This window comes from Sinocyclocheilus anshuiensis, unplaced genomic scaffold, assembly GCF_001515605.1.
Source record: "Sinocyclocheilus anshuiensis isolate Anshui unplaced genomic scaffold, SAMN03320099.WGS_v1.1 scaffold1038, whole genome shotgun sequence".
In the NCBI taxonomy this organism is placed as follows: Eukaryota; Metazoa; Chordata; class Actinopteri; order Cypriniformes; family Cyprinidae; genus Sinocyclocheilus; species Sinocyclocheilus anshuiensis.
The window spans coordinates 351953-378653 of NW_015536540.1; the positions used below are offsets into that span (position 1 = coordinate 351953).

At 39.5% G+C, this 26701-nt stretch overlaps 1 protein-coding gene across 1 annotated transcript in view; it reads left to right on the forward strand.

Moving 5' to 3' along the window:
- Positions 1-8259: 8259 nt before the first annotated feature.
- Positions 8260-26701, forward strand: part of tshz1 (teashirt zinc finger homeobox 1) — a 41468-nt gene continuing 23026 nt past the window's right edge. Inside the window, exons 1-2 of the mRNA XM_016497513.1 lie at positions 8260-8544; positions 10211-10720. Of these exons, the coding sequence (XP_016352999.1) occupies positions 10681-10720 (40 nt within the window). The 5' untranslated portion in view covers positions 8260-8544; positions 10211-10680. The remainder of the gene's footprint in view (positions 8545-10210; positions 10721-26701) is intronic.

Sequence of the window (26701 nt, forward strand, 5' to 3'; positions counted from 1 at the left end):
AAATAAAAGTAACGGTATCGGGCGAGTACTGGAAAAAGTGGTATCGTTGCATCCCTATTAAATATATATATATAATTTTATAATTTTAGTCAAATTTAAAAGGATACATTATAGTATAAAAAAATAACAATTATTAATATAACAATCAACCACAACCAAATATAACAAGCAACCAAAAACGTATATATTATATATATTAATGTTTTTGTATTGTACCAAGTTAAAAGGTTCCCTGATTCGTTTCGTATGTAAGTAAAGCAGATATAATTATTAAAATGCGTATATGTCAAAATAGTTTGGATTTGAATTTGAAAAGCTGTTTCAGAACTAGATCGAATCAGGAAATCCTTATCAATACCCATCCCTAATATCTGCGCTATTTTTAATTGTTTTCTATGGAAACATGTATTACACAAAAATCCTTTACCATTTCGACATGTTTTTTCAGCATTTTATGTCGTGTTCTTAAGACGTGTACCAAGTTAAAATGAGTTCAACTTAAACACATCTCTAGGTACGTATTTGAAGCTTAACGTGAAAAGGGTTAAAAACGTAGTTAGGATGAGGTCACTTTAAAAAATGGATTGTGCGCCATATGTGGAGTCGTTTCGAGTGTGTTTGGCTGTTTTATCTCTGATAAGAGTCATATTAATGATATTCTGTGTGGGAACAATGATAGCAGCGATTTGCCTCAGCATTGTCATTTACTGATTGATTATCCCGTGATTTATGTTTTAATATAAAACACCAGAGCACATAATACAATATACACAGTTAAAATAACTTAACGAGCTGGAGGGAGAGCAAAAACAATGAAATTTCAAATGGATAGAACAGCTTATCAGTTATGACCCCTCTACATATACGCTCTACGTGTGTGCGTACGTGTACATGAGAGAAAGCAGAAGATTGAGAGCGAGTGAGTCTGTTTCCTCTGTAGACAGTAGGCTGATGATGAATTTTTAAACAGATCACACTGATAATTGTATTTCATATCTGTCAGTGACGAGGAGACTGGCCACTGAGATGCTATTTATGTCAGCGCACCTCGCTCGGCACAGCCCTCAATAAAACTCAAATCATGAGGGAGATTGTTAAATCTTCCTCAAGAATTATTAAATCGAAGGAAAATTTATGGATGACACTTTATAACAATTAATCAAGAGATGTTGATTAATAAAGTTATCCTCCTCCTCCTCTGTTACAGGCGATGTCGGGGCAGCTGAGCCGTCGTTGTCGTCACAGATATGGTTGTGTCATTCTTTCTGATTAATGCAGCCCAGAGAGACTCCTCCTTCTTTGCCCACCACACCCCAGCCCGGCGGCCCGACACATTCCAAACATTTTCTACCTGTTAACCTTGAGAAAATATCCCAATGAGTGGGGCGACAGAGAGCAAAGGAGATGATGTGGGACTGACTGAAAAAAATCAAAATGGAGATTTTGGAGAATGTCACCCAGCCAACCTTGTCACTGTGATTAGGCTACTGTGATTAATTAGTTTAGTAAGATTGAGCAATTGGGTCAGAATTGTGTGTATATGTGCAGGGACGTCATGTACCGTTTTTCTCCCCTTTTTAACTACTTACTCGGGGGAAGACTGCAAAATAAATTTGTGTAAATTTATATCAACAAATATAGTGGATTATCAATGCAAATTCAGAATATTTACTATATAAAAATTATCAATTTAATTCGTATAAAAATTCCAAATTTCATGAGTTTCATGAGCCAGTTTTCATAAAAGAACTCCAATATAATTACACAGATATTGAGATATAGATATAGATGACTCTAATGAGCTGGTTATTGTTCAAAAAGACTCAATAAATATACTTATTATTTTAATTAACAATAGAATAGTGTATAGTATAACAAATAATATATAAAAAATTATATACATAAATTATAATTGAATTGTCTAGGCCATTGTTAATTTTTTGAAAATTGTGATGATAAATGGTAATTATGATAATTATTAAGTATTTATTTACATTAGAATTTACACAAAATTATATACAGTATATTATGTATATTGATTGAAAATTATATTTAGTATATTGTATTATATATTATGTACATACAATTTAGTTAGTGTATTAATTTAGTAAAACAGTAAAAGCAGTAATATTAAAATATGAATACAGTAGAAATACATATTTAACATATATTCATTATTAAAAAGGTAATCATTAGTTATATATTGTTTACACACACACACACACACACATATTTGTTTGTATGTATATACAGTATATACATACATATTACTTTAAAGGCAAGTTAAAAATTAAATAATAAATTAAAAAATTAGAAAAATAAAAATATATAATATTTAACTTGCCTTTACAGTATAATGCTTACAAATCTGAAGTGCCCTGAAATGGACATGACACTTTATATGTGTGTGTATTTGTATTAAAGAAGGAATGAATGAAGGAGAATTTCAGTTGACAAGACCTCAGAGAAAGAGAAAAACTTAGGAAAATCTCCAGCAACTGGCCAGTATTTGAGGAACAAAAAAAAGCTCTCATTGAGAAAGATGTGCTGCGTGTGAATGTTTGCAGGGTAGTTCGGGGTGGAGCAGGGCTGGATACGTCTGATTTGCTGATATAGCCTTGAGGCTGGCGTCATCAGTCGCTGCCGCTGCAGAGGCCAGCCAGAGCCAGCCGAGGCTTTTGGGAAGACAGGGACGGCGTTCAGGCTCCTGCCAGGGTGTGGAGGGACAACGTAAGGCCGGAAAACCCGGCCTGGTTCAGCCCTCGGATCAAAGGCAGTGAGCCGTTCTCTATAGAGCCGTTTGTTTGAATCAACCTATTTCTGGCTGAGAGAGTGAAGGGACGTTCAGTTTGGACTGAAATGGTGCGTATGGAGCCTCCTCAGTGTTACATAAACCAAAAGCCCTATATAAACACCTCCTGACTACTGAATTGTGTTTTGATAGGCAGCCGTATCTACTAAAATAAACACAAATGGCAGGTTTTGGCTGCGTTTGCTAGGCAAATTTTTTTCTGGTTATATTTATCATATCATTTTACTAAGACTCTAAAGATAGTTCCCCCCATGTCTTTTTAGTAAAAAAAACACATCCATTTGAATGGTCTCGAATGTGCCATGTTATCATAACAGTTTGGGGTCGTACGATATTTTAGCTGGTCAATGGAGAAAAGAGGAAAACATTTCTTGTTGTTCTTATTAATGCTTTTAGATCTTTTATAAAAACAAACACATTTCCACCAAGCGTCAGAAGTAGAGCACTCGGAGCAGCTTTAGGGGGCTGTTTTTCTCTTTGTTGCATCAGTAGCGAGGAGAGATCTCTCTCTAACCGAAACCCTCAGGCTACGAGTTTGACTGAAGCGGAAAAAAACCCATCCTATTTTGTTTCTCTTAAAAACCATACATTATCAAAGGCGTCTCATGCACATCTTTGATCTAAAACGGTTACATCTTAATAATTACGGTTCGGCTGTGTGAAAGAACCAAATGTTTCTTTTTTCATTCCGGTATCGTTCGAAATTGTTCACCGTCTTCGTGAAAATAAGACCTGGGAGCGAGCAAATAAATAAATAAAAACCGACAGAACTGCGCTGCTATATTATTTAATGACAAGGTGTGGAAAGAGGGGAAATGTCCCTTTTCAAAACTGAATATAAATCACGGTGTGTAGCTTTAGTGTCTCATCCCGATCTTTGCGCCGTTTCTTTCACTTTTTATAACAATTCATCCGCTCAATAAAGCGCTGAGAGAGATGTTTCCAGTAATCCTATATGCTTAAATATAACTCCGGGAGTTTATCTGCACCACGTTTTCTGGCCACTCTCTTTCTGAGCTTCTGCGGAAAATGATGTTTTTACAGAACATTTCCCTTTGCAACCAATCAAAGAGGTGCAGTCAGTGGTAATGAAACAGGAAAACATTTCAGCACTCCTCTCTCCTCTTTAATGGCTGAAAAATGCTAATTGGAAGAAGACCGCATGTGTCAAAGAAAACAAAAGAGGTGGTATGGCAGGCAGCGGGACTCATGTTGGAGGATGGTATTTTGAAATGTGAAATGTGTCACTTAACTCCTGCTGAAACGCATGCCGTTTGGAGGGGAGGTTCGAGGAACTGAAGCCCCTCCTGAGGTGCAGCAGAGCAGGGAGAGACGTTTATGAGGTAATAACCAGATGCAGTCACACAGAGTATGAAAATCTGCTCCAAGAAACCCGAAAGGTCCAACTATATACTGATCCAGTCGTTCCTAACACGTTTCAGTCGTTAATTGTCATGTGCATGACTTGTTGCATATCTAAATAAAACTACATCTATTTAAGACTGTTTGCATTTCAGACGTCTATTGTGCAACTAATCATATACAGAAAATATGTTTGCATTCTAGACATTTTCTTTGGTAGTACTGGAGCTTTAAAACACTTAAATGCATTTAGCTGTATAACAATTGGATTTTCTTATATAGTGTCCTATGAATAAACATTTCAAACGATAAAAAAAAAATCCCTAAATCTGTCATTTTTTCATTATTTGTTATGAATTGTCAATCAAAACACATTTTTCTCCATTATTTGAAGGGAAGAAAAAGTCTAAAATAGAGGGATTCCACCAAATGTCAGATTCTCAAGTCCAATAAGTTTTGTGATCAGCATTTAGTGAAGTACAAAAGTAATGAGGTAAGTAAAGCTGTGTGATGGGCCTCCTTCCTCCAGAGAAAGGTGACATTTTAATTACCCTGCCTTATCTGATGGATTTCAAGATATTCTTCCCAGTAAAAGCCTTCTCTTTATTATTTTTTGCATTATATGTTCTTAGTTTTCGACTGTCAGTGACTGTACAAAATTCATTTGACCCAGTTGTTGATTGAAGGTGGAAGTTTTTATATGGTATAAAACAGTTTTTTATCAAGAGCCTCAAATCTCTTCAGTGTGAGAAGTGTCTCCTGCTTTTATGACAAAAGAAAAAAATCCCTAAGAAGGAATAATTGTGATCAAATAGATTTCTGACTTGAGTAATGTAAAACTTGCTCACTCTCTTTTGAGTGTTGTTTTTATACCATCAACTTTTCATGAATTGATTAAATACATTTCATATAAATGATACAAAAAATAAAACACCAGAACATTGTCCACTATCCTTTATTTGCATTATTATATAAATAAAAACAGCAAAAAATGAATCAGCAAATTATTTCTGTTTTATTGCAAACATTAAATTGAACAATTATTTAAATAGTTAAAAAATAAAAATATATGTACTGTATTAATACAGTAAAAAATCCATGATTAGCAATACAACACAAAGCTCAAGAATCAGTAACAACATCAGCTGATCCAGCGATCGAGAACTATAAGTGTAATACTGTATATATTTCATATAAGTGAATGCAGAGATGTTGTAATTTTGGTTTTAATAAACATAATTGCAGTGGTGGCATGTGAAATGGCTTTGATCATGATCACAGACGTAAGGTTACACCGCAGAGCCGATGTGGCGTATTATTACTACTATTTGGGTTGCCGCGTTTAAGTGCACAGTTATAATTTTAGCATTACTGACGTTAATACCCAAGCGGTCATCGCTATCAATAGCTGGATGGCTTCATGTGCAATTGTGAACAGTGTACAGCTTTACAAAAAAAGTTTTTTTAAACAATATTAAATTATTCTAAATACAAGTTTTGCTGACCTCTGACCTGCAATATTGTCCTTTTTGGAGAACGGCAACATCACCTACAAGACAAGAACAACATTTTGGAAGCATAATCAATACATCTGAGTCACGTGCAATGTTAGAATACTTTTTCACAAGATTCACAAAGCTATTTCTGTTACCCCATGGGGGAGATATGTTGCTGAAAAATGCTGTATCCTGTAATTGGTATTTATCTTGACTGCTGATTTTGTGAAATACATAATTATTTTAAAAAGATGACTTGACATACACATATTTGCATAAGAAGGGTTAGTACATTGAATTTTTTAGGAGAATGTTATGATTGCTTGTAAATGTTCTTTTATTTGGCTCCACAGACTATTTACATCAGCACTGAAATGCACAGTCCAGAATTTAAGTATCTGTATTTCCAACACACGTGAATACTGTATGTTCAAGTTTTTTTAATATATACAAATATACCTTTTTTGTGAAAAACAAAAACATCATTAACAGCCTATAGAGTTTCTCTATTCAAAAATACAGCAGTGACAGCATGCTATGTTATTGTTTATAAAACTTCAGATCTTGCCATACATATCTGTGGACACGTATGACAACATCCCGCCTCGTGTAGCTTGCGAGCAATTTGGATCATAATTTGCTGATGTGATGTGACATGCTACATATATAAAAAAAACTACTTCAAAGACTATCACCTCAAATCTCCCTCGCCTTTTTAGTTCCAGTCTTTTAACATCCGTCTGCGATCCCTTAAGCAGACAGCGTAATATTGAGACATGAAGAATTTCTACAACATATAATGTGCATTATAGCATGTCCTGGCATTTTTATGCAAATAGGGCCATCTTAACATCTACAGTAAATAACCGTTCAGACTGAAAAGCATATAAATCTGAGGATATTTTTCATAACATAAGATAGATGAACCAAATCCATTTGCTGTCAGTCATTATAAAGTATCAACACTTAAAAACAGTGATAGAGAATCAGTCTAAAACATTATATAACACCATAAAGGGCATACAGTCTATAATCTCTCAGTCTGATGCTGCTTTCTTCAAATACATTAAGTTGAAAAATTAAAAATATAAATATGTATTTCTTATAAATGCATGTTGTGGGTGAGGATGTACACTGAGGGGCACTTTTTATTATTATTATTAATTTAAAAAAAAATCACTGATGCTTAAATGCTCTCTTTTTTCAATCATCTCCAGTCATTCATTTAATAAGAAACTACAGAACTTGTGCAGGAAAAGATCAACATGAACATTTCTCCTATTAGATATTTAACCAGGACTGTAAAGCTGAAAATGGCACAGTTCAGGCTCCACACGAACCTTTCAAAGTGCGTTGGCATTGCATCTTGAGCTTTACGCTTGTGCTTGCGTGGCATACCTTCAAGCATGGCCTTTTACAAAAGAATAAGATGTACTACACCGAATAAGATGATAGGTGCACACATCCTTACATTAATACATTAATATGGATAACCATTCCCAAAACACACATAAAACACACACACAAACATACGCCGTCCTGTCAACACTAACTAATGCTCAAAATGTGCGTTGCCACTGATTTGTCCTGGCACATATTAATAAAATGCAAAGTGCATAAATAAAGGTTTGTTTTACATATTTTTCTGTAGGTCGTAGAAAAAGATGTGAGCATTACAATTCTCTAACACATCAATAAAAATACTGTAACTATTTGTATATCTATTAATCTAAAATTATTTCTACAGGCTTGTAGCAGTTCATCAACATACAATGAGGACAGCTGTGGATAATACACCATGACAAGACACACTCACGTCTGGGTTTGGAGAACGATAAGAAACCATGGGGGTTTTTTATGCAATGTTTTTTGTTTACACTTTACATTACAGTGTTAATGTTATAGTCAAATTACTGTTACAAATGAACAATATGTATATTTGATATGTAAAATTATTTTGGGGATTCATTTGTAAATTAATATTGTTAATGTGGTTGCTTGTAAGCACTTACATTAATATCCGTTTAGCACAGGCACTGTAATCTAAAGCGTTAAATCCCTTGTAAGTGCACACTAACACCTTGAAGGGAACTTCACCACAATGCTAAATACCAAAAATGATTTCTGGAAGACAATGCCGCAAGAACTGCTCCAAACAAAAAACAGTCACTGACTTTAAGGTCTGTTAGGATAGACCTAATAATGCGCAATGATATGAATAACACGACAAAACAACACAAAGCATTCATTTCTGGAAAATGCAAATGAATTTCAGCGGGACAGTGAGCAACGGTTTAAGAGAAGTGGAAGAACAGAAGTGCTTATTGTGTTTTTAAATATGATTTTTCACGGCAATAATAATAAGATTCAGATCAACCAATAATCATAATAAGAATAATCAATAGGCTATATTATCAATAGTAGTAGCCTATTATAAAAATTATATTTACTAAAAGTTAAAAAGAATTGGATTGTACACAGAACTATCTTCCTAGAGCACGTTTATTGACATGTGACAAGCTAATTATCATTGTGCCGTTGTCTTGCACCGAGACCGAGAGAGATCTTTTGTTAAAACGCAATAATCTCGGAAAACCGTAGCATTTTCTCCCAGCGATACTCCTGCCCTACAGCGGGAGAAATCCTGGCTTCTGTGTGTGAGCCCGACGAGTTTCTGATGGGAGATTGGTGACGTAAGAGCCATCAACAGCGACAGGCTGATCGAGGTAGTCGCGAGGATGGATAGATGGACAGATGTTGGGGCGGAACTTGGACACATTTCCACATGATTAGCCCCTACCGACAGGCGTACAGCATAAATGATCAGTTAGATTGCAACTGGCAATAGCTCAAGGATGCGCAGCACCGTCAAAGGTAAGGACATGATTTAAACGTCGCGTACTGAAATATCAACGCTTTGGCGGCGGTGCTGATGATGTATAATATCCTAGCCTGGCTTGTTCGTACGTTTGCACTATAGGCTACTAACAAATGTGTGCACTCACCGGGATGCGATATGCAAGGTGAAGCTCTCGCGTCGGTCCACAAGCTGAATGATCCGCTGAAATCACAGCAGAACCCCGGCGCGACGAAGAACCTTCAAATCCGCTGGAAACATCAGGCGACCGGAGCAAGCCGAGGCCACCTCAAAAAAATTCACTCGGATTTCTCGCGTTCTCCTTCCGAGCGATTTTAAAAACACACCCACCCACTCGCCAACTTACAGAAAGAGTGGACATTGCGTCAACGCTGGTATAAAGACGAAAACAAAGTTGAGATTTAAGTGTGATTTGGGAGGGGGGGGTGTCAGGTACACCGGTGTCAACAAAGCAGCCTACTGAAGAGCAGATATGCGGTGGATTTATTACGGTTCCTAACCTAATAGGATCCGAAATGTCTAACACCGTGGACTCGTTATTTAATTTGTGGATGTTTTGCAATTGATGAATAAGTAATGTGTAAGCGTTGTAGAGAGGCTCGTTACGGTCATACTCAACTTGTTCCAGGAGTCCCTCCCCTTCCCGTGCAAAGTGTTCACTTCCTAGTAAGGTGTAACGAATCAGTGTGTAACTTCCAACTGTAACTTCCAAATAATTTCCTTGTTTTAGCGCATGAAATAGTTCGCAGTGTTGTTCGCCCCGGCAAACGTGCGCGAGACAGATAAACAAAACTGGAAAAAAGACAGTGAAAGGATCAAAGCAATGTTTCTGTATGCATGGAAATATGTTGTTATATGCATGGAAATCAAATGAAATGTTTACAGCGGAGACCCCCTCCTTTATGCGTTTGAATGTTTTGCGCGTGACGTGAAACTTATTTTATTTTCGCGATGACGCCGAGAACACTGCATAACTGGGGGAAAAAAACAGTTGTACAATCGTAGTTTAATTTTAACACCAGTTTTTGTTTTCGTTTTATAAAACCGCATGCTTGGTACATTCGTGTGAATGGACAACATCCAAACAAGTGATGTCTTCTCCAAAAAGGCAGTTCGTTGTCTTTCAAACGCGCCTGTTTTGTGGGGAGGGAGAAAACAGAACAATTAAAAAGATTGACAGGTGGGTTTTCACTGTCAGAGTGACGCTCCGGAGGGGTGGAGTAAAGAGAGAGAGGCAGGAAAGGCAACTCGATGTGTCTGTCTATCAGTTGAGACTGTCTGAACTGCTCACGCATCCTGAACGCGCGATACATGTTTCAGCGAAGAGCCGCGAGACCGAGAACGCCGCTTCGCTCCCTGGAGTTTTCTTTTTTTAAAGAGTAATTAGTTCACGTTCGGTGCGAGAGAGTGTGTTTTTTGTTTATATATCGCTCTGTAGTAAACGCGTCACGCTCGCCCGAATCAACTGTCCACATGTTTCCCTGAGCATGGACGGACAGTGTGTTTGGTGAATCTCGGGAGGAGTACGAGCAGAGACTCTCCACTGCGCGCGTGGGGAATTTAGTCCGCTGAAAATGCGCACTGAGCTTGAGCCCCATTTGTGACTGACATTAACTGTCTCCTGTCTGCCTGTCTCTTCCCTTGGTTTTGTCCCGTTTTTAGGCTTTCCGCCGAGCGAGAGGACGGAAATACAGTTGGACGGGCTCTCCATAACTGGAAGTTTCTTCCGTTTTGCTACAAACTATTGCCGTAATCTAAGGAGAACCTAAGGGAGCGTTTTTCTCTCCTGTGTGTTTCTGCGCCGTTAGACATGGACGGGAGATATATCTGAGCTCTTGGCAATCATGCTATGACTTATGCTATGAATTATTAAACGTGTCGGCCAGATACACCTACATTTTTTTTTTATTTACAGACTTTTTTTAGTCTGTAAAAATATCTACAACCTCTCAAGACATTTTGACCCCTCTTAGACTTTGCATCGGCTCAAAGTGACTTTTTAAGAGCTTCTCTGAAGAGAAAGGGAGCGTGTTAATACATGCTTTGTATTAATTTTTTTTAATTAATTCTTTTTCTCCGTCACTGGCATTTTGATTCTGTATGAGAAGTCAAGTGGAGGGTGGGACAACAGCATGCCGCGGAGAAAGCAGCAAGCGCCGAGGCGATCTTCAGGTAAGCGGTGCATGCATGTTTTGTTTACTAATATTAGTGCATAGGGAGGGGGAAAACACAAAATCACTTACACTTCTTCATAGTGTTGATTGAAATGCTTGATCTAAATATTACCTGCATTATTTTTTACTTTAAATTTTTTTTTAATTTCTTTTTTTTTTTTTTTACTTTCAGAGAATGTCAAAACAAAGGTAATCTCCTCAGAATGCATTAGATTTGTTTTAAAAACTAACACGCGAGTAACTTTTTTTTTTTTTTAAGTTGTGCCAAATTGAAACTTCACACTCCACCGTGGCCTATATAGTCGAGTGAAAATGTAGTTTCAAAGTGCTCCAGTTCGTCTATTTAGATGCGGATTGCCATCCTTGATTTGATGCTTGATTGATCGCCTGTCATGTGGCCGCCTTTGATCTATTCATTCCTGATAAACATCAGTAAATCATTCACCATGGAAACACGCATGCGCAGTGCGGCCGTAGCCACTCAAAGGACAACTTTTGCCCCCGTCGTCCGGGAAAATAGAGAAAGGAAAGAAGATTTCGGCAGGGTTATACACTACTTTTTTTCGTCATTCAATGAGAGGAAGAGAAAAGGGGGATAAGGGATTGCTGGGGCGTGCCCAGAGCACAAAATGTAGCAGAGAGAACATCTCTTCCCTGATAGATGTCACTGAGCAAGGCCTCTGTACTAAGATCTGTTTTCCTCAGTTCAATTTATTCATGCGAAATGTACCTGTGCTCTTTGATGTTGCAAGAGAGAGCTGATTTCAGTTTTTAATTAATCTTCCATGAAGAGCAAGAGAGCGAACCTCTGATTTGTGATGAATGATGTTGGATTTCTTTTGGGGTGATTAAACGTAAATAGCCATTATATTTGAAACCATTTTGGTGTATTGTACTAAGGGAGTTCTACTTTGTCCTTTTGGCTTTCCTTTTTTCCTTTTTTGTTCCTTCGTCCCCCCATTTAATCTCTGTGACTAACAGGTCCATTCTCTCCCGAATGAAGGCTCTCTTTCAAGTTCAAGCATTAGCAGAGTTACAGATCTGCAGAATTAGGCTCTGATATTTGACTGATGAGGGAACAGCCGACATACCAGACACACTGCTGTAACCGAGGTCGACTAACAAGTGCGATACATAGTTGACGTTTCATTCATTTGCACTAAATAACAATTATTATTCCTTCATTTTTACGCATACCTTTCTGTTCAGCGGGGGGAAATGGTGTTTTTAAGGGATTATTTTGTCTCCCTGGCTGTATGGCGAGACTGACATGGGGAGTTCGAAAGCTCACAGAGGTGAGATGGCACCTGGTAATCTGACCTGGCAGCTCCTCCACAAAAACAAGCCATCAGCCCCCTCCACCTCAGCTGAATATTGATTTAATTTTCTCTATTCTGACAGGCATGTTCATCATTTGCTTTAATGGTCATTCAAAAGTTGGCAGGCTCATTGTTTCCGTTTTTCCCAGAGCCTGACACTTTTCCCCTCTCCATCAAAATAAAAATGTTAGGAATTATTGATTGAGGGAATAAAAAGAAAAGCCGCTTAACGTGACAAGGTGATTTGTTTTTACTAAAACTTCTTCCAAATCATTCAAGCGGTCTTATTATTCTTTTTTTTTATTTTGCGTTTTGCGCTAAAAGCACTTTCTAGCTCCATTCCAATGCTCAACTCTTCCGTTATGCTCCACCTCTTTTAACGGATGACTTTGCCTCAGTTTGGTTGCTATCATTGCCATTGTTTGCTCTGAGTGATTTACATGCATCGGCCGTGGGCTCAGGTCGTTTTGGTGCAGTGGGATCGGAGTGGCCCTCTCTGTGTTGGGCTGCTGCAGTCATTTGTATTTATTTGCTGGCTTTTCTCTGAAACAGACACGGGCCTCCCACGTAGAGCACAGACTGTGTCTGTGAGTTTGAGCTCTAGCAGAGAGGAGAGGAGCCAGGGGAGGACTCGGCGATGAATGCGGTATCTCTCCGCTGCTCCAGGTTTCATTTGGTTTTGTTTTCACAACCTCCCACGCAGATAGAGACACGCTCGGTTTGCGTCCATTCCACTGCACCTCTGTCCTCTGGATAGCCGAGGCATAAACACCGCCATGAGGTGGTTTGCGATGTTTTTTGCTGCTTTTACTTTTCCTTCAGTTTCACTTGGATAATTCTCTTTTTGCTTTCTCAATTAAATTCTATTCACATTCACGTTTAAAAAAACAAACAAAACAGCAGCACACAAACACACTCGAAAGAAGAAAAATAAAATGTGAGGAGGGAGGAACCAGCACGGGGAGTCATTAAAACGCATTCTGTCCTCGGCACCAGAGGCTTCTTAATTATCCAACATAAAGGTAAAGGTTCCTCTGCTGGCTTCATTAGGGAGGAACCCTAATTATCTGAGCTCCTGATGGATTTGTGACAGGCTCTAACGATTAAAGCTGACAAATTCAGCGAAGTGTCAGGTCTGCAGCTGCCTTGATGTAATCAAGTTGATATTATACAGTCCCTTTAGCCTGTAGTGCTGAATTAACTCAATTTTCTGGTGCAGGTGACAAATGGACTTTGCTACCTGACTAATCACGTCACCGTGGCAATGCTGTCTAATGACCTTAGTAATCCAGGCTCTTAACCGCACCGCTGGCCCCAGAAAGCATTTGAGGCAGCCAATCAGAACGGCCCCTGCATTAGCCAATCAGGCCCAGCGCTTGGCAGACACGCCATCGTTCCGTCTCCGTGTTGATGGACGTACCACTGTTCTGTGTCATTGGTCACACCGCAGTTCGAGCTCGGAGTGTACCGACACACCGTGCTCCTGCTGAAAATAATCGCACCACCACGCTCTCGAAATTTGAAAATACTGTCAGAATTTGAGTGCCGTTGAGCGCTCGCTTTGCTTAAGTCTCTCAGTGCAGCGTTACATACAAATCAGTCTGCTTTGAGAGCTGAATTTACAGATTATTTCATGTGCAGGGCTGTTACAGCTTAATTGTGATTTATATGTTTTTGTAGCACGAGTATGAGATTAATATCTTTTATTTCCTCACACAGATTTATTATATTGCGTTAAAGATGTGGAGGTTTTGTTGTAGTCTGTTAAACAGCGTGGTGCCTCTCCATATTCATTCTCATATCTGGTGAGAAATGTGAAAGATTGTGAATTATCATTTCTCAATTTGGGATGTATTTGTATTAAGAGATAGGAGTTGACGGCCATCATTTGTTTTGCGTGTACGGCACAAATGATAGAAATCAATCTATAGGGGTACATTTAGATGTCATGTTCTATCTGTTTCTTTTTCTTTAATGCCTGTTTTCATGCTAGCAGGAAAAAAAATCTATCCGTAAGACGTGCGAATGCAGCGTGACATCTGGGCTCACCTTGTGTTGGCTTCGCTGGAGGGTAGACTCATCCGCTCTCATGTCATTAACAGGTGACATTGACCCATTTAGTCAATATTCATGTTGGGACCCACCACTTACAACTAATAGTTTAATTTGCATTTGGGGATCAAGCCAGTGGCTTATAGGAAATCAAAGCATATCCAGTTATCCTGAGTCCCGAGCTTGCCGTTCCCCTTGTCCGAGATCGTGGAGGTTGAGTTTGATTAATGAAGATCGATGACAGGTTTTATGGGAAGAGTGGATCAAAATGAAAATATGTTGGGTCTTTGCATGAGCCAAGTGTGATGGTACACAGTCTGCGGTAAACAGCGCTCTGCGGTTTTAATGAGCTTAGACACATTTGGGAGTTATCTGGTTTCCGCAAGTTTTGTAAAGTCTGAAATTAAGAATACTTCCAGACGTGTGTTTGTGCGTGAAAAAAGCGAGTGCATCTGCTGATAGTTGCTGAAAAACGAGCACACCGAGGACCGCAAAAAGCTACCGTGTCACCAGAGGAGGTTTGGATTAGAGGTACTGTAGCATTATGGCAACTCAAAACTATCAAAAGGGCCAGCTGTGTTTTTTCTTACTTTTTCTTTCTTTCTCTCTCTCTCTCTCTTCTCGTCCTGTCTGTTTTGATCCCCCATGTTTCATTTCTCAGCTAATTTAGTCCACAGTGAGTCAGAAAGATGAGAGGGAGGGGGAAGAAAGACAAAAGAGAGAAAAGCTCAAGTCATGACCCAGCAACGGGAGTCTCCAAGCTTGAGGAGTACATAGAGGTCAACGTGTACCCAGGGGAGCCCATGTCTGCCTTCTCTCTGTCCTGCCCTGCACTCATCTGTTGCTGCTTTCCCTTGCTTTTTTTCCCTGGCTCACAGGAAGGATGGGGTGTTTTTAGAGGCTCGGCGGAGTTTTCTCATCCCAGTATGCCGTTTTCCTCATGGAGCGCCTTATACATCCTCATCAGATAAAACACAAACGGCTCGGCCAACAGATCCGTGCCGATGTTTATAACGGGCCAGCAGGAGATTGAGCTTTGATGTTTGTGTTGTAGGATCTGAGGAGCGTGTGGCATCGCGAAAAGGATGATGCTGTTTGTGACGTTATCTGATTAGTTGCGTATTTTTATACATGGCTTAGTTATTGTGATATTTCAGTGGTTGACATTTTATCAAGGACGGCCTTGCGCACTAAGGATCAAGCCTTGCGGTCATACATTCATATTTAGCAGCATTAATTTTGACAGATGAGCATGAAACGAAAGGAAGCTCTTTGATGATGTTAAGTGTTTACCCATGAAGCCCCCTCAAACTCGGGGAAGTCACGTCCTGGGACTCACTGTTTCTCCTCCCATCAACCACTGTATTCTCAACTCAAAATATCCTGCCTGTCTGAAGACAAAACACCAGCTAAAGTCAGATGAAAGAGAGAAAACACACTTTGTAGTTTTGTCTGCAGGTCCCTTTGCCTTATTTTCATAAAAGTCGTGCGTTGTTGTATTTAAGGTCGTAGGGTAAAGTAGCGTCTGCGCCAAACAAAACTGCAAAAATATTGACTGTTTTCAAATAAGTTTTCAAAAAGCTTCCCCTTCTGTCACTGGTCAGAAAAAAACGTAGCCCCACCTCCAAACATTTGTTTATGCTATTCGGGATGTTCAAACAAACAAAGTACTTGGTCTCATTCGCTAATAATTGCATGGATAATTGTAAATTTGTACGCACATGAGAACTTCTCACAAAAATATTCTGCCAAAAATATCTATATTTTTGTTAATTTTAAAAAAAATTTTGTACAAAAGTTATTGGTGTACCATGATTTGTTCATGAAAATGTTTAAATGCAGATTTTATGCACACTTGGTGAATGAGACCCAATGTTATGATAGCTTTTTTGCTCCAAACCTGAAACTGGTATATGTCATTGTCATATCAGAAAATTATGCATTTAACTCCTAGAAAGGGCCTTGGGAACAAGACTGCAAAACCAAAGGGTTTAGTGGGAAAACGGTGATGTTCAGAAATGCAGAAAGTAGGGAAAAAAAAGGAAGAAATGGGGAAAAAAAAAAATAAAAAAAGAAGGGAGCGAGCGATAGAAGAAAGGAGTGGTGCTCAGAAAGGTATTAGAGCTGACAGATGAACAGGAGTGGGGAGAAATTCTCCCGCAGCAGCTGGGACTGCAGTCATTATCCTGACAGGTGTCAATTAAGAATTACTGCCTGCCTCAGTCCTCTGCGCAGCCCAGCTGTCTGTGCAGCAGAGAAATAACACTTTACCCTTGTCACTTTGTTAGTTCGTAGCCATAGCCTCCGAAAATGAGTCGCCCCAACGCTAATCGATAACCAGTGTATTAGCAATTATTTTGCACATTGATTTACGAGGGCCAACGACGACTTCTGTGCTGTTATTAGCCCTTGATTAGATCTGCCCGCACACGTGAACGCGCACACACACTCACACACGCATTCATAGCATACAGCCCTGTTGCCAGGTTGATATATGTTTCCTCCGAGGCCTTCGAGGTCTAGAACAATCTTAGTGCACAGTCTTAGTGGCCCTGTTGGGCCTTCCATCACCCGTGGCCGTTACAGAGACAGGCCCCTCTTAGGCCCCATGGACCCACACACACACAAACATGTACAACACCTCTGTGGGGGTTGAAATACAGCCCCATTTCAGACCGGCCCTGGATGAACGCTGATAGGGTTTGAGTATGTGTGTGTGAGAGAGGGGCTTCTAAAAGGCAAGAGTATTAGTGAGGTGTCGTGGTCTGTTTCAGCTAAATGAATGGCCCTTTGCTGTAGAAGGTGCTCCTGGTTACCGAGAGTTATGGCTGACCAGATAGGGGCTTCTGGGTAATGTCTGTGTGAAGGAGCACTGAACCTTCGCTACATTTATTTTCATGCCTGCGGTTATTTAATACTCAACTTTAAAGCCGTCGTCAAGAGCTTTGTAGGTGTCTTCATGTGTCTGCAACAAGTGTGGTTGTGCGAGATCTGAATTTTGGGATTTATTAATTGTTAAAGGGCTAGTTCACCCAAAAATGAACTTTCTGTCATCATTTACTCACCCTTGGTTTGTTCTAAACTTCTTCTGTATGTCCTGAAATAAATAATTTGTCTCCAGAGTTACAGTGCACAAGACCTGAAGCTTTCAAGCGCATAAATTATATACTCCCATTCAAAAGTTTAGGGTCAGTGATTTTCAGAAACGGGGTCAGAAATTAATACTTGTATTCAGCAAAGATGCATTAAATTGATCAGAAGTGACAGTAAAAAACATTTATAATGTTACGCTGAAGACTGGATTAAATGGCAAAGCTGCCATCACAAGAATAAATCACATTTTAAAGTATATGAAAATAGAAAACAGCTATTTTAAATTGTAATGATATTTTATGATATTACTGTTTTACTGAATTTTGATCAAATAAATGCAGCCCTGGGGCCTCATTTATAACCATTGCTTACACACAAAACCATCCCTGAAAGAGGCGTACACCACTTCCTACGCAAAAGTTGGGATTTATAAAAACAAACTTGACTAGAAAATTTGCGCACATGCATGCAAACTCTGACCCATGCGTACGAACTCCTTTTCCTGGAGTGAGAAAATGAATGAAGTAAAAACAACGATTTTAAGCTCTGTTTTCATGTCGATATACACATTTACATTAAATATTCCACTCTCATTAATGGAGATAAGGACTGAAATTACATAAAGTCCTTTACACAGAAGTTAAACCAAAATTATATGAATTTAGACATATTTGTAGTGGATGCGCTTGAACACTTTTCCTCTTTTAATGACAGCGAGGAGTGCTATAGGTGCACAATAATTAATCTTTAAACTAAACTGCAGATCTCATGTTATGAGAAAATATTTTTTAGTGAGAACAATGATCAATGATGCGCACTTTCGATATTATGGTGGACACTGCTGGATTCGGTGGTCGAACGGTCCATTATCCGGATTGAATAGGACCATTGATAATATAGATAATATATACAACTGCAGCAACAACCAACATTAACAACCGTTAATGTCGTGTGAAGGCATCTCTGCAAAATTATGAAAAGTACCGCTGTATTTGAAGGATAGGCTACAACTTGAAGAAAACGGTAAGATTTACACGTTTCCTTTTTAAAATACTTTGTTAGTGCCTCGCCGAGCCAAACAATTTTACACTGCAATAAATATAGGCCTATCTGTTTCCACTAAAAATATGTTCACCTTATCAGCAAAACTGCATACATGTAGTTTGATTTGAATTGTTTAAAACAATTGAAATACTATTTGGCCCGTGTAAAAGAATGAGATCAACTCTATTCTAAAATATTTATCTGATAACTATTCTAAACCATTTTTATTTTTGTATTTACCTTGATATATTTATTCTAAAACATAATGATATTGGATGATTTTAGCAATAAAAAATAATGTATGGCACAAATGGCATTTATACTCCGTATCTCATATTTCCTTAACGTGTTTTATCTTTGACGGTGTTAAAAATGGTGTCATGTGGATGGGAACATGCATGGAAATGATATGCAGATGAGGTTATGCATAGTAAAACTAGGCGTTGTAAGCTCCATATATGGTGATGTCGGGGAGGAGTCGGGGTGGAGATGCACGTACGCACAATCTTCCCCAGACTGGGTTTTATAAAGGGATTTTTGCGCAGGTTCTGGCGTAAAATCTAGCTTTTGAGCGTACGTACACTTTTAGGATGAAATCTACGGAGAGTTTTATAAATGAGACCCCTGGTGAGCATGAGACTTCAAACAGATTTTGAAAACACTTAAAAAAAAAATCTTATCAATGCTGACTTTGTTAGTGTGTATATATTTTGAAACGTGTAAGCTTTAGTATTCGGTTATTGTAATTAAATAGAAAAGATTAATGAGCACAGTCTTCAAACCTTCAGCTTTTGTGAAGCAAGTCATGCGGCTTTGAACCAACACTGAGGTGAGTAAAATGATGTCAGAGTATTTATTTTTGGGTGAACTATCCCTGTAAATATTGTACTTTCACAAGCCGCGAGGTAACTAGGTTATCATGTCACCTGTGAAAACAAAGCTTGGTATTTGCTAGGCTGAGGAGAGTACAACAAACTCCCAAGTCTGAAATCGTCCTCTCACCCTTATGTAGTGGTGGATTATGTTCTTTATGCTTGGGAGTGGGATTCATGTTTGCTCGAGTGCGACCTTTGCCCTACAGGAACTAAAAAGAGAACCTAATCCCTGGGTTCCCCTGATGTGGCATTGTAAGAACGGAGATCCCTCTCCCTCCACTCTTGATCAGAGGCGTTACGATTCTCCTCTATGAGCGCTAAGCCACTGGACACACAATGAGTGGATAAAGATAAGCCTCCAGCTTGCTGACACTCTCATTGAGCCCCATAATGCACTGCTCCGGATCGCTCTCATAAAGACTCGGCTCCCCTTTTTTACGAGCCGTCTTCAAACGGTTGCACAAAATGCCTCGATTTTCTGTGTTTTTACCCTGACACTTTCATTGCTCGTTTTTCGTGCGGTGTTTAAGACCGCATTTGCAGTCCATCACTCCTAAAGCTAGGTAAAGAGCCGCGTGTCACCCCCATCTCCTGCTGAGGGTCACTTTTATTAGCTTCATTGATAAAAGCCTGCCTGCACACATAGACAATAGCTGGTAGATCCTCCAAGTGGCTGTATTTTTTTCCCTTGGTGTTTTATTTAACTGATAGGACACTGGAAAGTAATGAATATCATTTTTTCCTTCTTTTTTTTTTGTCCTCACTTTTATGGTGCTGATAAGGCATCTGGGGGAACTATATAGCAAAATGGTACTGTATCTTTTTTAGATGGACAACCCAGCAGGACGGTTCCCTTTCTCACTATATATCATCGCCACATATGCTTTCTAATCTTTGATTTATATGTTCAATCTGGTCTCAAAATCATCTTCTAAAATACGAATCTCTGGCATTTATATCTCAGGATCTTTGACAAACACATGCAGAGTTAATATCAGTTTTAAAATAACTAATGCGACTAAAATAACGTCTGGTTTTCATTTCATTCACGCACAGAAGCCCTGAGGGATGTGAACTGTATTTGAATCCTCCTCATATCCGTTAATAGACGGGCGTACATGTCGTGACTAGTCTCTCAGACTCAACTTTATAGGTATTTATAGTGATTTGGACACAGTCACATTCAAATGCCAAATGCCACATGTTCTGAGAGGCCTAAAGCTTGTTTGGAGACGGACTCGCCCAGACAGTGTCAATCATAGCTTTGCTAAGCTTTGCTCTGAATCTTCTGTCTGAGAAACCAGTGGGGGGTGTCCTCTTCAAATCTGCCCCCACCTCCCCTCCCCTTCCTGTTTTTGTCCTCTTCTCTACTGGCCACCGCTTTCTTTAAAAAGCCATATGCTTCCCAGTTAGACTTCAGTGTGTGCACGCATACGCAGAGGCTGCGACACGTATGAGGATGCATCATTGATCATTGACTTGTTCTGCTCGGCCCCTGAAGTCTGTGAGCTTGGGAACTTGAGATGAACAGATGTGCTGTAAAGAAGAAAAGTCAGGTGACTCAAAATGAGGAACGCAAACATTTACTCTTCCATTAACAGTTCTGGGCTTTATAAAAGCAAGACAAACTCTATCTAGGGAAGAATTAAATCAACAATAGAGGTTCCAGATCTAAGTACAGATTGAAAGTCTTGACATGTCAGCTCAGAAATTCAGTATTTCAGGCCTAAACCGGTTCTAAACTAAAACATTACGATGTGTCAATCATATTTGGTGAAAACATAGGGAATTTTTTTCATTGACCGACAATAGGAGACAAGCGGTTTCAGTGTTCTGCTGAAATGTAGCATTGGCATATGTGTGCGTCGGTGTGTTTTTGCATGTGCGTGTGTGTGTGTGTGTGTGTGTAGCTCTTCACTAGCGCACCGTCTCAATGTTAAATTGGTTATGGCAGTGCAATCCAGCCCTACTTAGAGCCGTCAGAGCAGCCGCTGTGTGACGAGCCTCAGCGAGGACGTGTCATAAATACTGAGGTGTCGTTTCTTTCATGTAAATATACCTCTGTTTCAAGTATCGTCCATCAATACTGCACATGGGGGGAGATATCTAGCTGCAGCACAAAGTGTGTGCTCTGGAGAACTGCAGCGGCTCCTATTAGGCCTAGTTTTGTCTGGGAGTAAAAGATACACTTTTTAAGGGGGCATATATAGGGTGGGTTTTTTTTTCTTTGCTTTTTAAGCATTTCCCCCCTAAACTCTACTTGGAGTGTTTGTCAAGGATTCTTGCACCAAAAAAAATTTAATTTAGTTTTCCATGACAATTTTCCACCCTTTATCAGATCCAGAGAATTAAAGGCAATATAAATATATACATAAACAAGGTAGTGTCAGCTGAGAAAATTGTTTTAGTTACTAACTATTATAGCCGTATTTTCTTTTGAATTACATGCACTAAATAATTATTCATACTACTAATAATTTTGATTTCCTGTTTTTGCTTATGTACATTTGTTTTATACTTCTGTTCAAATGTTTGTGGTCGTTAAGATTTTTAAAATGTTTTTAAAGAAGTATCTTATGCTCACAAAGTCTACATTTTTTTGATGAATCGAATAATTTATGGATATTTTAATTTAACAGTTACATTGTGAAATATGATTACAATTGAAGTAATTGTTTTCTATTGTAATATTTTGAAATGCCATTTATTCTGCAATGGGAAAGCTGAATTTTCAGCCATTACGCCAGTCTTCAGTGTCACATGATCATTCAAAATCATGCTAATGTGCTGATTTGCTGCTCAAGAGACATTTCTTATTATTATCCATGTTGAAAACGGTTATGAAGCAAATCTATTTACATCTGATACATCCTTGCTGAATAAAATTACAACAACAACAAAAATCTTACTGACCCCAAACTTTTGAATGGTAGTGTATGTAACTGACCTGTTGTGATTGTCTAACCTCTTTGCAAATTTTTCACTTTCAGTTATGACGAGCCAAGATGCTAAATTGTTATTGCTATGTCAGCAGTCATATGTGAATGGTTGAGAAATCCATAATGATTTCTGAATGACCCTTTTTTTTTAGTTTCTGGAATTAATGTTGTATGAACCTGAAGGGTAGTTGGAGTATGTCTATATAGTATCCATTATGCACACTAGGAAAATTCAAGCTTTCCTTGATATGCCCGTTTAAATTACCGTACCTTAAAGGAGTTGGTACAGTAATTTAACCTGCCGCTTTGCAGGTTGAGTGTGACGTTTCCAGCCATTTGCATTCAAAATGGCGGAGTTTTGATGTTTAAGTGAATAGCAGCTCTCAAGCCGAATGTTAGGACACTGTTGTGGGACAGACAGTGCAGGGAGGATGGAGGGAGGAGGGGCAAGCACTGTCTAAAACCCATCACTCATTAGTTAATGATACTCTCCTCTCATTTAGCCACACCATTCTCCCATTCCCTCCTTCTTTTAACCCTTCACAAATCAAACGTGGGGTCATCCACAGTTCACAACCCCCAGGTGGTCACGCTACCACGCCCTCGAAGGTCCGTTTGACGGCATGTGTCTGAGTGTGTGTTGTTCCCTAAACTGTTGTCCAGGTGCTGATTTCTCCACAACTTCATCGCCGCTGCTCTGTTTTTTGTCTCGCCGCCTGTTTGTCTGGTGTCAGTCTCGTGGCGTGTGTGCGCGCGAGGTGTTTTTTGAGCCCGGTGGCAGATTTATTGCCTTTGCGCTGTTATTGTGGTGTAAGAGCTGAAAAGTGTCTCTCTGTTCCTGTCACTAAAATATGTAAGATGTTTTTCCTTCGTCTGTTAAGATGTCTGTTGATTGTAACCCACTGGTTGTATAAAGTTCAGGATTGCAGATGAAGACATCTAAAGAGCTCACCTCGTGTATGTTGTTTGTTTGTAACAGGATTTAAACATGTAATTCAACGTTATATATAAGCCCCGCCCCTTGTGGATATCTGGACTAATTCGCGTTCAGCTACCAGTAAGAGTATGATAAAGGTTACAATGGTTAAAACCATTTTAAATCCCAATTTCCTCAGTTCTGAAAATGTGAAATTTGTCGTCAAATTCAGTTTTGGTTTTGAAAAACGTTAGTCTGCGCTAGACTTGTGCCGGTATTCGGTAATGCGATATATCACGGTAATGAATATGCACGATATTGTTATCGTGGGCACTTCTAAATACCGTGAATAATTATATATTACAAATTATTTAGAATTTTGAATGCATTTTAAGAATACTTTTCCCATCAACTGGTCAAAATGCACACCACCGCTGTATGCTGCGTGAAAGACGCGTGCGCACTCTGATGTAAATAAGCGCGGACGAGAAGCACATGGCGGAACATGTGAGAGACGCTCTGGATGAAAGCGCACTTTCACTCTCTGACAGCAGATGGCGCTAAACTGCAGAAATGTTAATAATAATAATAAAGCGTCTGCTAAATGACTAAATAAATAAATAATAATAATAATAATTCATTTAAATGCAGCCGTTACCCCGGAAACCCTCATTAGCAATTAATCGCAACATGAAAATTTAATACCGGCATACCCCTGCTCTGCGCGAACAATCTTTGTGCGGCTCACCTACGTCCATCCTTGAGCTTTTCCTGCAAACTGTCAACTAACAAAATGCAAAATGAAACCTCTCTCCCTCCCTCTCTCACTCCCTTGCTCTCTCTTCCTTTCCACAGTATCCTCTTTTCTCACACTAAATTTAGGTCACATCTGTAAAGACAATGAGGCTGATTTGAGTATTTCTCTAGTACTTCCTCTGATGTTTGGTTTTTGTCAGCGGAGACTCAAATAGACACGTTTGCATTTGGTGTTTTTATCATAGCATATCATTCTCCAAGTACAGTTCGGTAGTTTCTCAGTAGTGATACTGTGTCTGTTTATTTGTTTCCTCTCAGGTAACGAGAAAACCCAGAGCTGTGGAATTAAAGCATTTTACCCATAATCCATCTGACCTGGGTTTGCTATTCCCCCACCGCAAACCTTAAATCAATCTACAAATTCAGCTCCATGTCCCTGCTCATAAAAGAGTCTCCTTTTTCTCCTTTCAAAAAAATGAGGAGAAAAGAATGGGAGAAGAAAAAACAGCCGTGTAGGAAAGCAGGGACCTTATATAAAGGGCATGGTCTACGTGCATGCCAGAAAAGCCTGATTTCCTTTTGCAGTGCGGCCATACATCAGAGGCCCTCCCAGCTGGACTGTCACACTCTGACAGAATGACATGTGTCATTTATCAAAGGGGCCAGAGCTTGGGAAAACTCATATGACAAAGCCTGGGAGAGTTCATTCCCCCTTATCCACAACACACACACACACACACACACACACACATAATCCGTCTCTCTCGTTCTTTCACTCTCTCACACACACAATTCCCTCCCACCTTTTCGGCGCTCGCCTGTTGCCAAAAAATGGGTCTGTAATATTTCTGTCATCTACACACCAACTTGCTGTTCTTTTCCCCCCTCTCTCTCGCTCTGCTTCAAAGTTTTTGCTGTGTATTATTCTCCTCAAAAGCTGTTTTGCAGTAGCAACCCTTAATCTGCATAATTCCAGCGTTAATTACAGAATCGTGTGTATTTGAAGTGATTAAACCCAGCGTAATGAAGCTGAAGATCTCAGATATCCTATATTGCGCGAGCATTGCTCTGCTGGAATCCATTCATCATTTCGAGCAAACTTCATTCTTAAGTCTACTTGCACCAGCTGAGAGAGAGAGTGGGAAGGAGAGGGGTCAAATATAGTTCACACCGCTGTGTACTACTCTACAGGGCACATTCACCCATCACTCAAAATGTGCTTTCTGTCTCTCACTCTGAGGGGCGGGAATAGATGAATTCCACAGGCTCTCAGCTCTGGGTTCCAGCGCTGCACGGCCGACCTTCGACCCCTTAAACGAGCTCTGAATATGTGGTGTATAATGATCCTCGCGCTGTAAACATTTAATGACGCAAAGACTGTCATGGGAATCTTCGCGTTCCCCACCCAGAGAAAACGGCAAAGAGAAGATCCTTTTTATGAGTTTTAAGTTTTGTGAAGTATGACTTTTCATACAGATCTGTGCTCAGAGCACGAATCTTTGTGCCAAGTACCAATCTTGTGTCTGAATTGGACACAAAACATCTTAACAACAAAGTGCTGGAATCATGACAATTGGGAAATTGAGCTATGCTGCTTATGTAGGTGATACAAAGTTGAATCTGGCTCACTCTCAGTACAAATCTTCTGCTCTGACAAACGATTCATACTCAGATTACCAGTTGTTGGCTTCGAGTGTGAATCTTTTGCTCAGTGCAAATCTGGCTTGCTCTAGGTATGAATCTTCTCCTTGGAGGGAACTATTTGAGCTCAAACATTAATCTTTGTATGAGTCTTCATATAAATCTTTGCTCTGAGCATGAATCTTTGGGCCAAGTACCAATCTTGTTCTGAATTAGACACATAACATTCTTGTTAAATGTAAACATCAATAAAACAAATAAGTTGGCAAATAAAAAAGTAATTTGGCAAATTGTGCTTATGTAGGTGAAGTTGAATTTGGCTCACTGTAAGTTCACTAATGATTTGTGCTCGGAGCAAAAGATTCATATGCAAATGACCAATCTTTTGCTCAGAGTGTGAATCTTTGGCTTGAAGTACAAATCTGAGCCATGTCGCTTATTTGAGGGATTCAGTGTCGAATCTGGTTCTCTCATAGTGTTAATCTTCTGCTCTGAACAAACGGTCTTTTCCTCAGAGCAAAAGATTCATACTCCGATCAGCAGTCTTCTGCTCAGAGTATGAATCTTCTGCTTTGAATGTGAATCTCTTGCTCAGAGTGCAAATCTTTTACATTATACATTAAGCCTTAGTGCGAAAACGAATTTGGCCGATGCCATTCCCCCTTCTTCTCCCATCCGTCCCGAGTACGAATCTTCATTCCAAGTACGAATTAGTTAGAACTAATTAGTTCATTCAGATACTTCATTCGCAGGTCGTTTTGTGAGCTCTTGTCCTCAGGATATGAAAATTATGAATAAAAGATGGAAAGAACAAGATTAAATGAATACAAATCTGTATTGGTACATGGTGCCGTACGACGTCATCTTCCCTTTAGGAGGAATTCTCTCTCTCTCTCTCTCTCTCTCTCTCTCTCTCTCCCCCTCTCTCTCTCTCTCTCTCTCGTATGTCTCTCTCTCTCTCTCTCTCTCTCTCTCTCTCTCTCTCTCTCTCTCTCTCAGCAGGTTGCCGCTCCTCCTTTCACAAATTCTCTTTACTCTCTCTCTCCCCTCCACTTCTCCTCACATTCCCCTCCCTCGCGGTGGCGGGGCAGGCCTTTTCATTTGTCTTCATAAGCCTAATTTATTTTTGCAGCCAGATGTGAGCTGACAGGCATCAGTCAGTGGGGCCGTTGGTCCCCCCCACCATTCTCAGGTCAGCAAAGCAGTCACGTCTCTCCGTTTGACTGAGTCCCCCATCAACATTATACAAGATGGATGTGTCTTTAAAGGCCAGATTGATTGTGGATATCAGAGTTATGGCATCATTTATCATGGTGAATATTATTTAGGTGCAGGGGAAGAACA